A 15,000-nucleotide genomic window follows, 5' to 3' on the forward strand; every position below is an offset into this window, starting at 1 on the left:
TTAACAGGGAGTAAATTTTTAATGTTAATTTTTACAAGATTTCCTATAAATTCTGACTTTTCTCCTCACATTATTGACTTCTTCAATTCATTTCTTTTATTTATTTTACTCCAGAAACTCGTTTATTTCTTTAACATAAAACTATTTTTTAAACATCACATTGAAGCGAGTTACAAAACGCATCGAGGTTAAAATCTTCTTCTTACCTGGAAGTTTGAGTCCGACTGAAGAACAACGTGCGAATTATTCGGTGTTTTTACGCCTAAAATCTAAAGCAGGTATTTTCGCTCTACTGCGTGTCTATAAAAACACCTTGGACTTATTTTCCCACCTACATTCCGACAAACCCCGCCTCCGCAGATGTGATTGGTTTATTCCTGCTTTTCTTCCTGCACGTTGATTGGCTACTTCTTAATTCTAAGTCGCATTCTTTATAAACAGTAGAATTGACCACATTGCATCCCTTTATTACCTCCCATCATCTCCCCACTTACCCCACACACCCACTTCAGAGTGTATTTCAGAAACATTTTTTTAATGCTCCCTTGACAACCAGAAGACAAAGAGGTGACAGAAAAGTGTTCCAGTTTTTCTCCATGATGTTTATTGTTCTTTATTTGTCACAGGCAATAATAATAGTGCACTTTTTTATTTGAATTATAATACAGACATTTTATTTTCATCCTTCATGGTTTTCCACCAAAATAAAAGACTTCCATCATCATTTGGAATACATGGTTTCTACTGTGCTGTGAGAGGTGGGGCGGGGGGTGGGGGGGCTGTAGAGGGTATAATGATGTGTGTAGGGGAGCATGTAGGGGGTACAGATTTACAATCTTATCATATATAATCAATAACAATGACATGATAATCAATAATCATCATAAATATAGTATGGATAAAGAACAAAGAGGGTGTGTGGGGGTGAGGGAAAGTGTGGAGGGGGGTGGGAGGTATGAGGGGGCCTGGGGAATCAGGGTATGTGGGTGTGGGGATGAGGAAAGGTATTAGTGCAGGGGTGAATGGTGATGAGAGGGTGTGGGGGGATGGGGGTTTGTGGGGGGGGGGGTGTGTGTTGGTGAGGGGGTGTGCAGTTTGTGGGAGTATATGGGGACAGGCAGGTAGGATTATGATCTAAAAGGTAAAAAGAATTATAGTGAGAGAGAGAGTAGATACATGAGGTATATAAATGATGATACACATGTGAAGGAGACAAGTGAGAACTGTGTGTGTGTGTGTGTGTGAGTGAGAGAGAGAGAGAGAGAGAGAGACAGAGAGAGAGAGAGAGGAGACGAAGTGTTGTGCGATGAGGGCAGCAAAGGGTCAGTCAGAGATGATGATGATGATGATGATGATGATGATGATGATGATGATGATGGCCTCTCTTCTCACCTTACACTCTCTCTCTCAAAATAATTTCTTCATGATCAGATGCAATATTTGTGCCAGTTGCAGTAGCATGTGTGTGTGTGTGTGTGTGTGTGTGTGTGTGTGTGTGTGTGTGTGTGGGGAGAGTCAGAGTCAGCTCCACGTGCTCAGCTTGTGATTAAGGCATTTGGAGTGTTCAGTAACTCATTAACTCCAACTCCACTCTGTCCATCAGCAGCTCAGCTCCATCAGCTTTATTCCTCACGTCACTCTGCAGGAAGCCACACCCACTTTGTGCTCTTCACACCAGTCTCTCCTGGGTGTGTTGTACTGTGTGATGCTGCTACAGAGCCACTGTTTAAATCTAACAGGCTTTTGGCCTAAAGGTGGAGCAGAATTTAAGACATTAAATGTTCTGACCTTCTGCAAGGATCAGTTTTCTTTTTTATGATAAAAGCAATGTGAGGAACCTAAAGTTATCTGCCTCTGCCTCTGAAACACAAACTCTGTATTTACAGTCATACTGTAGTTTTAAAGGATTTTATTCTCTCCAAATGAAGGCTTAAATCTTTCCTCCTAAAATACCTCATAACTTCATCGCTGAACCTTTTTATTCCACTGAACATGGCCTCAGGACTGAAGCTTTAACAGTGTTGCTGCTTGTCCAGATTCAAGGTGAAGATATTTTATTCATCACCTTATAATTGGAGTTAAACACAGGAGCAAAGAGGAACTGGACAGTGTCCCTATCAGAGGGGAGGGGCTTAAAGAGAGAGAGAGAGAGAGAGAGTGTGTGTGTGTGTGTGTGCGTGTGTGTGTGTGTGTGTGTGTGTGAATACTGCTCACATTCAGTACATGAGATTTGTCTGTCTTTGGGAGTTAGTGGTTAACATTCTTACTGATGCTGAAGGCAGATCTTCGCGTCTCCTCGTTTCCTTTTTCTCCTCTTCTTTCTCACCGAGAGTCAGTTTAGTTTATAACCTTTTTATTTCTTTATGATTTCACCACATTTTTACTGCCACAAACATGAGGTGTGAATTTCTTCTCCAAGTCTTTTTTGTTCTCTTCTTCACTTGTCATCTTTGTTGTTTTGTATTTTTCCTTAAATAAATAAAGTGAAAAGAACAGAAACACAAACAGAACTAAAATAAAGATAAAGATAAAAGTGTTGCAGCATCATTTTAATGTTTAGAAACAAAGTGAATGTGAAAATGTCCCATCTGCTGTGCTTTATTTGTTTACCTGTGAGATGGCTGCCAACTCGACAGCAAATAAATAAATAAATAAATAAATAAATAAATAAATAAATAAATGTGCTTACATCTTAAAGTAAATAATTACTTTTAAAGTAGCTTGTGTGTTTGTTGATCTTTGACATTCACTTGGTTGGATTTGTTCATTCTGAAGGTCACAGAATTCAGTCTTTTAGAGCTTCTTGTCTCCTCGTCCTGATTCTGGACGGATTAAAGGACATTTAAATATCATGAAACTAAATTAAATATCAGATTAAAAGCGTGCTCGTTCTCAGAGGCTGAGTTGGGGATCAAGTTGTTTTCACAGAGCAAATCCTCTACTTGTGTCATCAGTTCTCTACACAAAGCCATCATTTCACTTTCATCATCTTTTTTCTCTTCTGCTCATACAGAAATGTCCCTCAACATGACACTTCGAGGTCCACCATGTTCTCAGACCATGTTCTCAGACCGTGTTCTCAGACCATGTTCTCAGACCGTGTTCTCAGCCTATGTTCTCAGACCGTGTTCTCAGCCCATGTTCTCAGCCCATGTTCTCAGACCGTGTTCTCAGACCATGTTCTCAGCCCATGTTCTCAGCCCATGTTCTCAGACCGTGTTCTCAGCCCATGTTCTCAGACCGTGTTCTCAGCCCATGTTCTCAGCCCATGTTCTCAGACCGTGTTCTCAGACCGTGTTCTCAGCCCATGTTCTCAGACCGTGTTCTCAGACCATGTTCTCCCATCTTATTCTGGATCATTGTCATTAATAAGGTGTCTTCAGAAAGGCAGTTTATATTAGTGGCATTTCTTTGAGTTTGAAAAAGGAGTTTTCTGTGATGATAGTGATGATGACATGATGATGAAATGGAGACAATCCCACCTTTCCCACCTCCATCCAGATGATCAGCAACTTGTATATGTAGCTTAGCCTTCAGAGGTTCAGTTTTAATTATTAAACGTTTACTTCAAGTCTGTTTGAATCTGAAGATCCTTCATGTGAGTGACATCAAAGTTCAGGCTCTGTGAGAGCTTATGATGTTTGCAGGTGATTCGCAGTGTCGGTGAGTAAGAGCATTTCCACTTCAATATGCTCCTAGTTTTCTCCCAGCTGCATTGGAGCTGCAGGTTAACCCATGAGGTGGGGTCTGTGACTGGGGGGTTGTGGGACTTTTTGGGCAAGTGAAGGGGAGGGGTTTGTGTGTTGGGGCAGATTCAACGCTCCATACGAGTGTGTCTAGAGAGTTCTCTCAAGGCTGGGACTGGGTTCCGTTGGACGACAGGAGGCGTGTCTTGTCCTTTCCTGAGCCTTTGCGTTGGATGACGCTACCACTGCCACCTGTACCTGCAATATCTGTACGCTCCGCCCTCTCACAACGTTCTCCGCCCCCTTCAGAGCGACGTGAGTTCTGGTGAGTGGGAGTGCCAGGTGAAGGAGAGGAGATCCCATTCTTCTCATCTGTTAAGGACAAACACCCAAGACTTTGTTCAGCTAAATCTAAATGACAATAAATAATCAGAAAAGTAATGAAAGACAATAACATGATTAACACTGAGGTGGGCGTGGCCAAATGCAAATAAAATCTGTCTGACTATTAAAATAATGAAGTATTTACTGAAAACAATATGATTTACTGATAATATACTGATGATATTTTGATAATATAATAGTAATAATAATAAGATAATATAACTTTCATAAAATCACAGCTAGCATTAGAACTTCATGTGTGGGTTTCATAAAAAAAAAAAATGAAGAGATTTTACACAGCTTTGTTAAAATTAGATGAGTAGACCCAGACCCATTCAAGTGTGTGCAGACGCAGTCGAGTGTGTGCAGACGCAGTCGAGTGTGTGCAGACGCAGTGGAGTGTGTAAAGAAGCAGTCGAGTGTGTAAAGACACAGTGGAGTGTGTAAAGACGCAGTGGAGTGTGTAAAGACGCAGTGGAGTGTGTAAAGACGCAGTGGAGTGTGTAAAGACGCAGTGGAGTGTGTAAAGACGCAGTCGAGTGTGTGCAGACCCATTCAAGTGTGTGCAGACGCAGTCGAGTGTGTGCAGACGCAGTCAAGTGTGTACAGACGCAGTCGAGTGTGTAAAGACGCAGTCGAGTGTGTAAAGAAGCAGTTGAGTGTGTAAAGACGCAGTGGAGTGTGTAAAGACGCAGTGGAGTGTGTAAAGACGCAGTGGAGTGTGTGCAGACCCATTCAAGTGTGTGCAGACCCATTCAAGTGTGTGCAGACGCAGTCCAGTGTGTGCAGACGCAGTCCAGTGTGTGCAGACGCAGTCGAGTGTGTGCAGATGCAGTCGAGCGTGTGCAGACACAGTGGAGTGTGTGCAGACCCATTCCAGTGTGTGCAGACGCAGTCGAGTGTGTGCAGACGCAGTCGAGTGTGTGCAGACGCAGTGGAGTGTGTAAAGACGCAGTGGAGTGTGTGCAGACGCAGTGGAGTGTGTAAAGACGCAGTCCAGTGTGTAAAGCCGCAGTCGAGTGTGTAAAGATGCAGTGGAGTGTGTAAAGACGCAGTGGAGTGTGTAAAGACGCAGTGGAGTGTGTAAAGACACAGTGGAGTGTGTAAAGATGCAGTTGAGTGTGTAAAGACGCAGTCGAGTGTGTGCAGACCCATTCAAGTGTGTGCAGACGCAGTCGAGTGTGTGCAGACGCAGTCGGGTGTGTACAGACGCAGTCGAGTGTGTGCAGACGCAGTCGAGTGTGTACAGACGCAGTCGAGTGTGTACAGACGCAGTCGAGTGTGTGCAGACGCAGTCGAGTGTGTACAGACGCAGTCGAGTGTGTACAGACGCAGTCGAGTGTGTGCAGACGCAGTCGAGTGTGTACAGACGCAGTCGAGTGTGTGCAGACGCAGTCGAGTGTGTACAGACGCAATCGAGTGTGTACAGACGCAGTCGAGTGTGTAAAGACACAGTCAAGTGTGTAAAGATGCAGTGGAGTGTGTGCAGACGCAGTGGAGTGTGTAAAGCGCCGCAGTGGAGTGTGTAAAGACGCAGTGGAGTGTGTAAAGACGCAGTGGAGTGTGTAAAGACGCAGTGGAGTGTGTAAAGACGCAGTGGAGTGTGTAAAGACGCAGTGGAGTGTGTAAAGACGCAGTGGAGTGTGTAAAGACGCAGTGGAGTGTGTAAAGACGCAGTCGATTGTGTGCAGACGCAGTGGAGTGTGTAAAGAAGCAGTGGAGTGTGTAAAGACGCAGGAGAGTGTGAAGACCCATTCAAGTGTGTGCAGACCCATTCAAGTGTGTGCAGACGCAGTCCAGTGTGTGCAGACGCAGTCCAGTGTGTGCAGACGCAGTCGAGTGTGTGCAGATGCAGTCGAGCGTGTGCAGACACAGTGGAGTGTGTGCAGACCCATTCCAGTGTGTGCAGACGCAGTCGAGTGTGTGCAGACGCAGTCGAGTGTGTGCAGACGCAGTGGAGTGTGTAAAGACGCAGTGGAGTGTGTGCAGACGCAGTGGAGTGTGTAAAGACGCAGTCCAGTGTGTAAAGCCGCAGTCGAGTGTGTAAAGATGCAGTGGAGTGTGTAAAGACGCAGTGGAGTGTGTAAAGACGCAGTGGAGTGTGTAAAGACACAGTGGAGTGTGTAAAGATGCAGTTGAGTGTGTAAAGACGCAGTCGAGTGTGTGCAGACCCATTCAAGTGTGTGCAGACGCAGTCGAGTGTGTGCAGACGCAGTCGGGTGTGTACAGACGCAGTCGAGTGTGTGCAGACGCAGTCGAGTGTGTACAGACGCAGTCGAGTGTGTACAGACGCAGTCGAGTGTGTGCAGACGCAGTCGAGTGTGTACAGACGCAGTCGAGTGTGTGCAGACGCAGTCGAGTGTGTACAGACGCAGTCGAGTGTGTACAGACGCAGTCGAGTGTGTAAAGACACAGTCAAGTGTGTAAAGATGCAGTGGAGTGTGTGCAGACGCAGTGGAGTGTGTAAAGCGCCGCAGTGGAGTGTGTAAAGACGCAGTGGAGTGTGTAAAGACGCAGTGGAGTGTGTAAAGACGCAGTCGAGTGTGTAAAGACGCAGTGGAGTGTGTAAAGACGCAGTGGAGTGTGTAAAGACGCAGTGGAGTGTGTAAAGACGCAGTGGAGTGTGTAAAGACGCAGTCGAGTGTGTAAAGACGCAGTGGAGTGTGTAAAGACGCAGTGGAGTGTGTAAAGACGCAGTCGATTGTGTGCAGACGCAGTGGAGTGTGTAAAGACGCAGTGGAGTGTGTAAAGAAGCAGTGGAGTGTGTAAAGACGCAGTGGAGTGTGTAAAGACGCAGTGGAGTGTGTAAAGACGCAGTGGAGTGTGTAAAGACTCAGTCGATTGTGTGCAGACGCAGTTGAGTGTGTGCAGACGCAGTGGAGTGTGTAAAGAAGCAGTGGAGTGTGTAAAGACGCAGTGGAGTGTGTAAAGACGCAGTGGAGTGTGTAAAGACACAGTGGAGTGTGTAAAGACACAGTCGAGTGTGTGCAGACGCAGTCGAGTGTGTGTGTAAAGACGCAGTGGAGTGTGTAAAGACGCAGTGGAGTGTGTAAAGACGCAGTGGAGTGTGTGCAGACGCAGTCGAGTGTGTAAAGACGCAGTCGAGTGTGTGCAGACCCATTCAAGTGTGTGCAGACGCAGTCGAGTGTGTAAAGACGCAGTGGCGTGTGTAAAGACGCAGTCGAGTGTGTAAAGACGCAGTCGAGTGTGTAAAGATGCAGTCGAGTGTGTGCAGACGCAGTGGAGTGTGTGCAGACGCAGTGGAGTGTGTAAAGCGCCGCAGTGGAGTGTGTAAAGACGCAGTTGAGTGTGTAAAGACGCAGTCGAGTGTGTAAAGATGCAGTCGAGTGTGTAAAGACGCAGTGGAGTGTGTAAAGACGCAGTGGAGTGTGTAAAGACGCAGTCGATTGTGTGCAGACGCAGTCGAGTGTGTGCAGACGCAGTGGAGTGTGTAAAGACGCAGTCGATTGTGTGCAGACGCAGTCGAGTGTGTGCAGACGCAGTGGAGTGTGTAAAGAAGCAGTCGAGTGTGTAAAGACGCAGTGGAGTGTGTGCAGACGCAGTCGAGTGTGTGCAGACGCAGTCGAGTGTGTAAAGACGCAGTCGAGTGTGTAAAGACGCAGTCGAGTGTGTGCAGACCCATTCAAGTGTGTGCAGACGCAGTCAAGTGTGTAAAGACGCAGTTGAGTGTGTGCAGACGCAGTGGAGTGTGTAAAGACGCAGTCGAGTGTGTGCAGACGCAGTGGAGTGTGTGCAGACACAGTGGAGTGTGTAAAGACGCAGTCGAGTGTGTGCAGACGCAGTGGAGTGTGTAAAGACGCAGTCGAGTGTGTGCAGACGCAGTGGAGTGTGTGCAGACACAGTGGAGTGTGTAAAGACGCAGTCGATTGTGTGCAGACGCAGTCGAGTGTGTGCAGACGCAGTGGAGTGTGTAAAGAAGCAGTGGAGTGTGTAAAGACGCAGTGGAGTGTGTAAAGACACAGTCGAGTGTGTGCAGACGCAGTCGAGTGTGTGCAGACGCAGTCGAGTGTGTAAAGACGCAGTGGAGTGTGTAAAGACGCAGTCGAGTGTGTAAAGACGCAGTCGAGTGTGTGCAGACGCAGTCGAGTGTGTAAAGACGCAGTGGAGTGTGTAAAGACGCAGTCGAGTGTGTAAAGACGCAGTCGAGTGTGTGCAGACCCATTCAAGTGTGTGCAGACGCAGTCGAGTGTGTAAAGACGCAGTCGAGTGTGTGCAGACGCAGTGGAGTGTGTAAAGACGCAGTCGAGTGTGTGCAGACGCAGTGGAGTGTGTGCAGACACAGTGGAGTGTGTAAAGACGCAGTCGAGTGTGTGCAGACACAGTTAAATTCCTGTGTATACAGTGGTTCTCTCACCAGCAAGTGCCTGTACAGAGGGCTGGTCATGAGTACTGAGCAGCTGAGCCTGAATCGTCTCCACCACTCTCTTAAACCTGCGACTAGGACCTGAAGAACAGAAACACACCACAGACATCATGATGAGAACTAAGTACACTACTTAAAACAAACACAGTTCAGATCACTGATCATCAAACCTGAGATGAGGGTAAAGGTGACACTATAGATTCCAGTCTCCCTTTTTCCCTCTCTCTCTCGCTCTCGTTCCCGTTCTGCCTCGGAGAAGGCGATGTCCACCTGGAATTTAATGGGCTTTTGGAAGACGGAGGAGCTGCCGGAGGTTTTGTATTCTGCACGGAAACTGGTCTGGGAGATTACACTGTGGCTCAGCGACGGGATCTGAGGGACAGAGACAGACGTTATACTGAAAACCCACACAGCAAAGGGACAGAAAGTAAGGAAATGGATGGAGTGGGAAAAGAGACAAGAAAAAAAAGAGAAGAGAAGAGAATCCCAGAGATGGCATGAGATAGGGGAAGTGATGGGAAGAAGAAAAATATAATAAAATGGGGAGTCATTCAATCTTAAAAAAATCACTGCCCTTTCCATGACTGTATTCAATCTCACTCTCAGTGTTTATAATGATTTATAATTCCACTGTCAGTGTTTATAATGATTTATAATTCCACTGTCAGTGTTTATAATGATTTATAATCCCACTGTCAGTGTTTATAATGATTTATAATCCCACTGTCAGTGTTTATAATGATTTATAATCCCACTGTCAGTGTTTATAATGATTTATAATCCCACTGTCAGTGTTTATAATGATTTATAATCCCACTGTCAGTGTTTATAATGATTTATAATCCCACTGTCAGTGTTTATAATGATTTATAATCCCACTGTCAGTGTTTATAATGATTTATAATCCCACTCTTTTGTGTCTGTAATGATTTATAATGGCATGCTCAGTGTTAAGAATGATTTATAATTCTACCGTCATTGTTTATTATAATTTATAGCCCCACTCTCTGGTGTTTGTAATGATTTATAATCCCACACAAGAAAAATAAAACAGAAAAAGGAAAAGATGGAGCACTTACTGATAGGAAGGCGTGGACAATGTCAGCTTTGATGGAGCTCAGAGGTTTGTCTTGAATCACAACAAAAATCTGCTCCTCTTTCTCCAGACTGATGAAGTTCCCAAACCAAGACTTCTTAGCCAACCTATAAAGGACAGAGGACTGAGTTATCACACACAAACACACACACAGTGTTGCTATTAAAAAATCCTATATTTCTGCATAAATATGCCAAACAAAGTGAATGCAATCAAGGAATTATTGAAAATTATAAAAAAAAAATAAAAAAAAAATCTAATATTACAGATCTGTGAGTTGCAAAAGTATGTGAACCTTTATTTTCAGTATCTGTTGTGACTCAATAACTGTAAGTAACGTTCCACAATGTCTTGGAAGAATTTTATTCCATTCCTTAGTACAGAACATATTCAAAACTGGGATTTACTTTAGTGTCCTCACATGAATTGCTTGCTTCAGGTCCTTTGGGTTTAAGTCAGAACATTGACTTGATTCTAAAACATTATCTTTGTTCCTCTTTAATCATTCTTTGATACACAAACTTGTGCCCATTGTCTTGGTGTATGACCCATTTTTTCTTGAGATTCAGTTCATGGACAGATGTCCTGATATTTTCTTTTAGAATTCACTGGTAGAATTCTGAATTTAATGTTCCATCAATGATGGCAAGCTCTTGGTCCAGATACAACAATACAGGCCCAAAGCATGATACTACCTCCAACCATGTTGGTATAAGGTATAAGCCCTCGGACAAAACAGTCCTTTTGGATGTCTCTGAGAAACTACATGCTGCTAGATCAGCCAAGCTTCATCTGTCCTCATCCTCCTAGACCTTTCAGTAGCGTTTGATACAGTCAACCACAAGACTCTCCTGTCCAATGGTTTGCTTCCTACCTATCAGGTAACATGGAGGGGAGTGACAACGTCTGCACACAGACTCTCCACTGGTGTCCCACAGGGCTCAGTACTCGGTCCTCTCCTTGTCTCTCTGTATACTCACTCTCTTAGTGAAGTTATTTCCTCACACAGGTTCTCTTACCACTGCTATGCTGATGATACACAACTTATCTTCTCTTTCCCACCCTCAGACAGCACAGCTTCTGTCTGGATCTCAGCATGTCTGGCAGAAATATCAGTGTTGACATATCAACTGCTGATCATCAGGTGATTCATCCCCAGGATACTATCTTACAATATCTTTGCATAATGATCTGACCTACCCAGCTCACAACCTTGGGGTAACTATGGACGATCAACTGTCCTTTTCCTCTCATGTTGCTAATGTGACTTGCTCATGTCGGTTTCTTCTCTACAACATCAGAAGGATTCTGTCATTTTTCCCCACACAGGCTGCTCAGGTACTTGTTCAGTCTCTTGTCCACTCAACACTGGACTACTGCAGCTCTCTCTATCAGGTCTACATATGAACACAATTCATCTTCTGTAAATGATCCATAATGCAGCTGTGTGACTTGTCTTCAACCTGCCTAAGTTCTCCACACCACCTCAGTGCTGTGTTCCTCCACTGGCTCCTGTAGCTGAACACATCAGATTCAAAACACTGATTCTTGCCTACAAAGCCAAAAATGGACCATCACCTCAAAGCCCTCATCACTCCTCACACTGCACCTCACACCCTCAGATCTACAGCACTGCTCCACTGGTCCCACCATCTCTCAGGGTAAGAGGGAGGTTTACTACAAGACTCTTCTCTGTTCTACACCGAGGTGGTGGGATGAACTTCCCCTAGAGGTCCAGACAGCTGAGTCACTGACTGTCTTCAAACGACGGTTGTAGACCTACTTATTCATGAAACACATCGACTAGCACTTTCTCCCCTGTTTGTTGTATGTGTGTATATTTAATAAACAAACAAACAAACAAACAAACAAACAAATAAAACCTTTGAGCAGTGATTTAGACTCATGGTATCTTAAGTCTGTAACCTAGTGAACCAGAGTTAATGTATCCAGTGATAGAGACTTAAAGCCACTTTTGTACGTCGCTCTGTATAAGAGAGTGTCACATGCTGTAAATGTATAAGGTTCTTATGCTGGAATTTAGTATTTTTCTTTCTACAAAAATAATGCTTCTCATTTTAATACAAAGTTTTACTTGATTAGAAGTTCCCCTGTATTCTTTTCTGACCCAACAAGCTGTTACATGTCTTACTTTTGGAGTGATCTTTGTTGGTTGAACACTTCTGGGGACGTACCGATGGTCTTAAATTTCCTCCATTTATACAGAATCTGTCTGATTATAGAATTTTGTAGGCCAAACTCTTAAGAGATGATGTTGTAACACTAACTCTTTAATTGAAGTCCTCAGTAATCTCCACTGTTTTTAATCTCCCCTTCCACAAACACGTGTCATGAACATCATACTTTATTATATCTCAGGATAGGATCTCTTATAAAACAGGACCCTCATGGAGACCTGATTGTTGTCTCATTGACTGAAATCAGATGGATTAATTTGACCTTGAAATTAAATACCAATCCTAGAGGTTCACATACTTTTGCCTCTCACAGATATATAATATTGGAACATGTTCCTGAAAAAAAACCGACTAAGTATAATATATTTATTTGCTTTTTGGACTTCCTGAATCTGATGAAGTTTTGGGTCATATTTAGAAAATTCTAAAGGGGTTCACAAACTTATATATATATAATTTATTTATTTATTTTTGATTTACAGTGTATGTAACATGTCTATAAATTAAAGAACCCAATCATCTCATGCATGCTCATTACTCACTCTGGGCTTGACTCGGGCGTGAGGCTGGACATGTCTTCTGATGTAGGAACTAAAATAACAAAAAGAAGTTAGCATTCCCAGAACCTGGTCAATTAAGGACGCTGCATAATATCTGTATGTATCATTTAGAAATTTATAACTTATGCTGACAACTATAATCTAGTTAGGAGCGATGTGACTACAAACAGGAGCAGGGTCAGGAGAAACACCAGAGCTGTGGTTAGGCTTGCTCTCTTTAATCAGTTCCTCTGGACTCATCTGAGCACACAGACATACAACTATTCTGTATTTTATTAACTGTCAGATTTACGTTTCGCGGTGAACACGGGACCCTGGACAGGGTTGTTATTTGGATCCAAGCCTTTATATAAATAGGGAACATAAATAAAACTGTGCTGTTAAAAATATTTTGTGTGAGCAGGAAAGAGGGCAGTTGACTGTCGGTAATAAGTGTTAATAAATTCTTCTCCCACAGCGTGTGGCATCTCACCCTGCAGCTTGCGGCGATGGAAGCGTGGTGAGCCCAGCAGGTTGTTCTTGAACGAGTTTAGACGACTTCTCCAGTGGGCGGAGCTGCTAGCAGCCATTCCACCACCTGCACCGGGGCTGGAGGGGGGAGTGAGGGTGAGGGAGCCACCCCCTGCACTGCTGCCAGCCCCACCCCCTTCAGCCCGCGAGGAGGAAGAGGAAGAGGAGGAGGACGGTGGGGTAGGAGGGGGATGCTGGGGGGTTCCAAGGGGGGTGGGAAGCGGGGAATCCTGGGGCGTAACCTGCGACACATGGGTAGAGTTAGGATAGATGGACTTAGTGACAGACTTCAGGACGGAGGGAGCGGGGAAGAAGAAGAAACGAGGGATGGGGGAGAGCAGTGGAGACGGTGAGGGGGAGGGTGGTGTCTGCAGGGGAAGAGACTTCATAGACTGCAGATGTGGTCTCTCGGTTGCGGCCTTGGATGGAAGCGTCTGTGTTTTTTGGTCAGGCACGCGCTGGGCTGCCCGATGGGCGGGGCTGCTTCCCACTTTGGGATCTTTGGCTTGGGTGGCGGTGGCAGAGGCAACCTCAGATTGGCTGAAGGTGAAAACTGGACTCTGACAAGGGGGGAGAGAAAGTGGACAGAGGGATGGAAAAGGACAGAAGAATGGAGAGGTGAAGAGAACAGGAATGAGGATGAGAGTTAATGAGAGCTAGTGCTCATGATTAGCAAGAACAGAGTTACACTGGGTGTGGAAACAAGTCAGAGATATGACACACAGTTCAACAGGAGGAGAATGTTTCACAGGAACTTGTTAATGTTTGTTACTGAAGGTTAATGAATAAACTGTGCAGTGTGTGTGTGTGTGTGTGTGTGTGTGTGTCAGGTCCATGCTATGACTCATGATTCAGAATGGAACAGTGTGAAGTAGGTGAACACTAATAAAACACACCAACTACGTTCACTTGATTCCACACAGAATGAATGAAGAGTGAGTCAGAACTTACTCTCGGGCTACTCAGGGGGCTGGAGGACAGACCGGTGGACGCTCCACTCACTGAGCGAGATCTGACCACACACAGGGGAAACACTCAGTCATGCACAGCAGATACAGCTGAACACTTTTCTAACCCTTTCATTGTTCATCACTGAAGTTCAGAAATAATGTGTTAATGAGGTGGCTTATGTTTTGGAAGAACTCCAAAAAGTGTTTGTTCAGTTAATGTTACAGCAGCACTGTCTTTCTGTTGTGTAGAAACTCACAGCTCTAATTTGTCTCACACACACACACACACACACCACTTTTTACTGTGTTTGTGTGTGAGAGAGCAGATCTGTACTCTATACGCTGTACTCTATAATCCATACTTATAGCATATTTATCCTAAGCATTTAAGGTTTAAGGGCATTGCTCAAGGGCCCAGAGGTGGCAGTTGAACGTCCCAAACCTTCTAATCAATAATCTAATGTCTTCTTTACACACATCATACACTTTACTACTCTATATTTACAATGCCCCGTTCCCTACGCTCTAGTCCCCTATTCCCTACTCACTGTTCCCTATAAACCACACAGAACATTTGAGATGGCCATCACAGATCCATCAAGCCTGAATAATATTGTATAGTTTTGACCTCTGGCTGTGTGCGGAGGTGTCAAGGGCTCTGCGAGGTGGCGTCGGGGAGCCCTGATCAGTCACACTCAGCACCTCCAGACTCTTCCTCTCGGGCCGGCAGCGACCGTGACGGGTCAGCATGGGAGAGTCCACACGTTTCCGAGGAGGATCTGAACACACCAAATACACACGTCACACGTCTATTTCAGATAAAACACATCATATGAACACTTCTATTACACCTTAGTGCAGAATTAGTGTGTCAGAGAGAAACCTGGAATAAATACTAAAGGATCTGTAAGGATCTATAATGTGAATAAAAACTGTCACTCTGCACATCCCAAGAGTTTATCTAGAAAAGACTTTGTATGTCTGGAACAAGCAGTGGTTTACAAACCTTACTCAAAATGCTCAAGTTATAATGTAAAATGGGCCATAAACCTTAACCTCTATTTACTTAAACCATCAGATCACTTTGTAAAACATCATAGAAATAATCTTTGCTTTACAACCTGAACAGCACAGAGTTATCATAAGCTAAGACTCTGTTAAAAACCAGTTAATCTTGTAACACCAGTCACACGCCCTGCTCCTGTAACCACTGTCTCACAGCTCATGGGTCT

At 44.5% G+C, this 15,000-nt stretch overlaps 2 protein-coding genes across 5 annotated transcripts in view; both read right to left on the reverse strand.

Moving 5' to 3' along the window:
- Nucleotides 1-335, reverse strand: part of cpt1a2b (carnitine palmitoyltransferase 1A2b) — a 23,678-nt gene extending 23,343 nt beyond the window's left edge. The window contains exon 1 of the mRNA XM_060892027.1: nucleotides 207-335. The gene's annotated coding sequence lies outside the window, so the exon portion shown is untranslated. The remainder of the gene's footprint in view (nucleotides 1-206) is intronic.
- A 313-nt stretch (nucleotides 336-648) lies between these two features.
- The window catches only part of brsk1b (BR serine/threonine kinase 1b), a 29,589-nt gene continuing 15,237 nt past the window's right edge, over nucleotides 649-15,000 (reverse strand). The window contains exons 12-20 of one of the 4 annotated variants that reach the window (XR_009649936.1): nucleotides 14,397-14,547; nucleotides 13,770-13,830; nucleotides 12,781-13,378; nucleotides 12,291-12,339; nucleotides 9,534-9,657; nucleotides 8,625-8,826; nucleotides 8,446-8,535; nucleotides 2,710-4,058; nucleotides 649-2,469 (exon numbers count right to left, since the gene is read on the reverse strand). Coding sequence is in view for 1 of the 4 variants with exons in the window: in XM_060892944.1 (XP_060748927.1) it covers nucleotides 3,850-4,058; nucleotides 8,446-8,535; nucleotides 8,625-8,826; nucleotides 9,534-9,657; nucleotides 12,291-12,339; nucleotides 12,781-13,378; nucleotides 13,770-13,830; nucleotides 14,397-14,547 (1,484 nt within the window). In the remaining 3 variants the exon portion in view is untranslated. The other 3 variants (XR_009649935.1, XR_009649937.1, XM_060892944.1) reach the window with 3 other exon arrangements.

Source organism: Tachysurus vachellii, chromosome 18 (assembly GCF_030014155.1).
Source record: "Tachysurus vachellii isolate PV-2020 chromosome 18, HZAU_Pvac_v1, whole genome shotgun sequence".
Taxonomy (NCBI): Eukaryota; Metazoa; Chordata; class Actinopteri; order Siluriformes; family Bagridae; genus Tachysurus; species Tachysurus vachellii.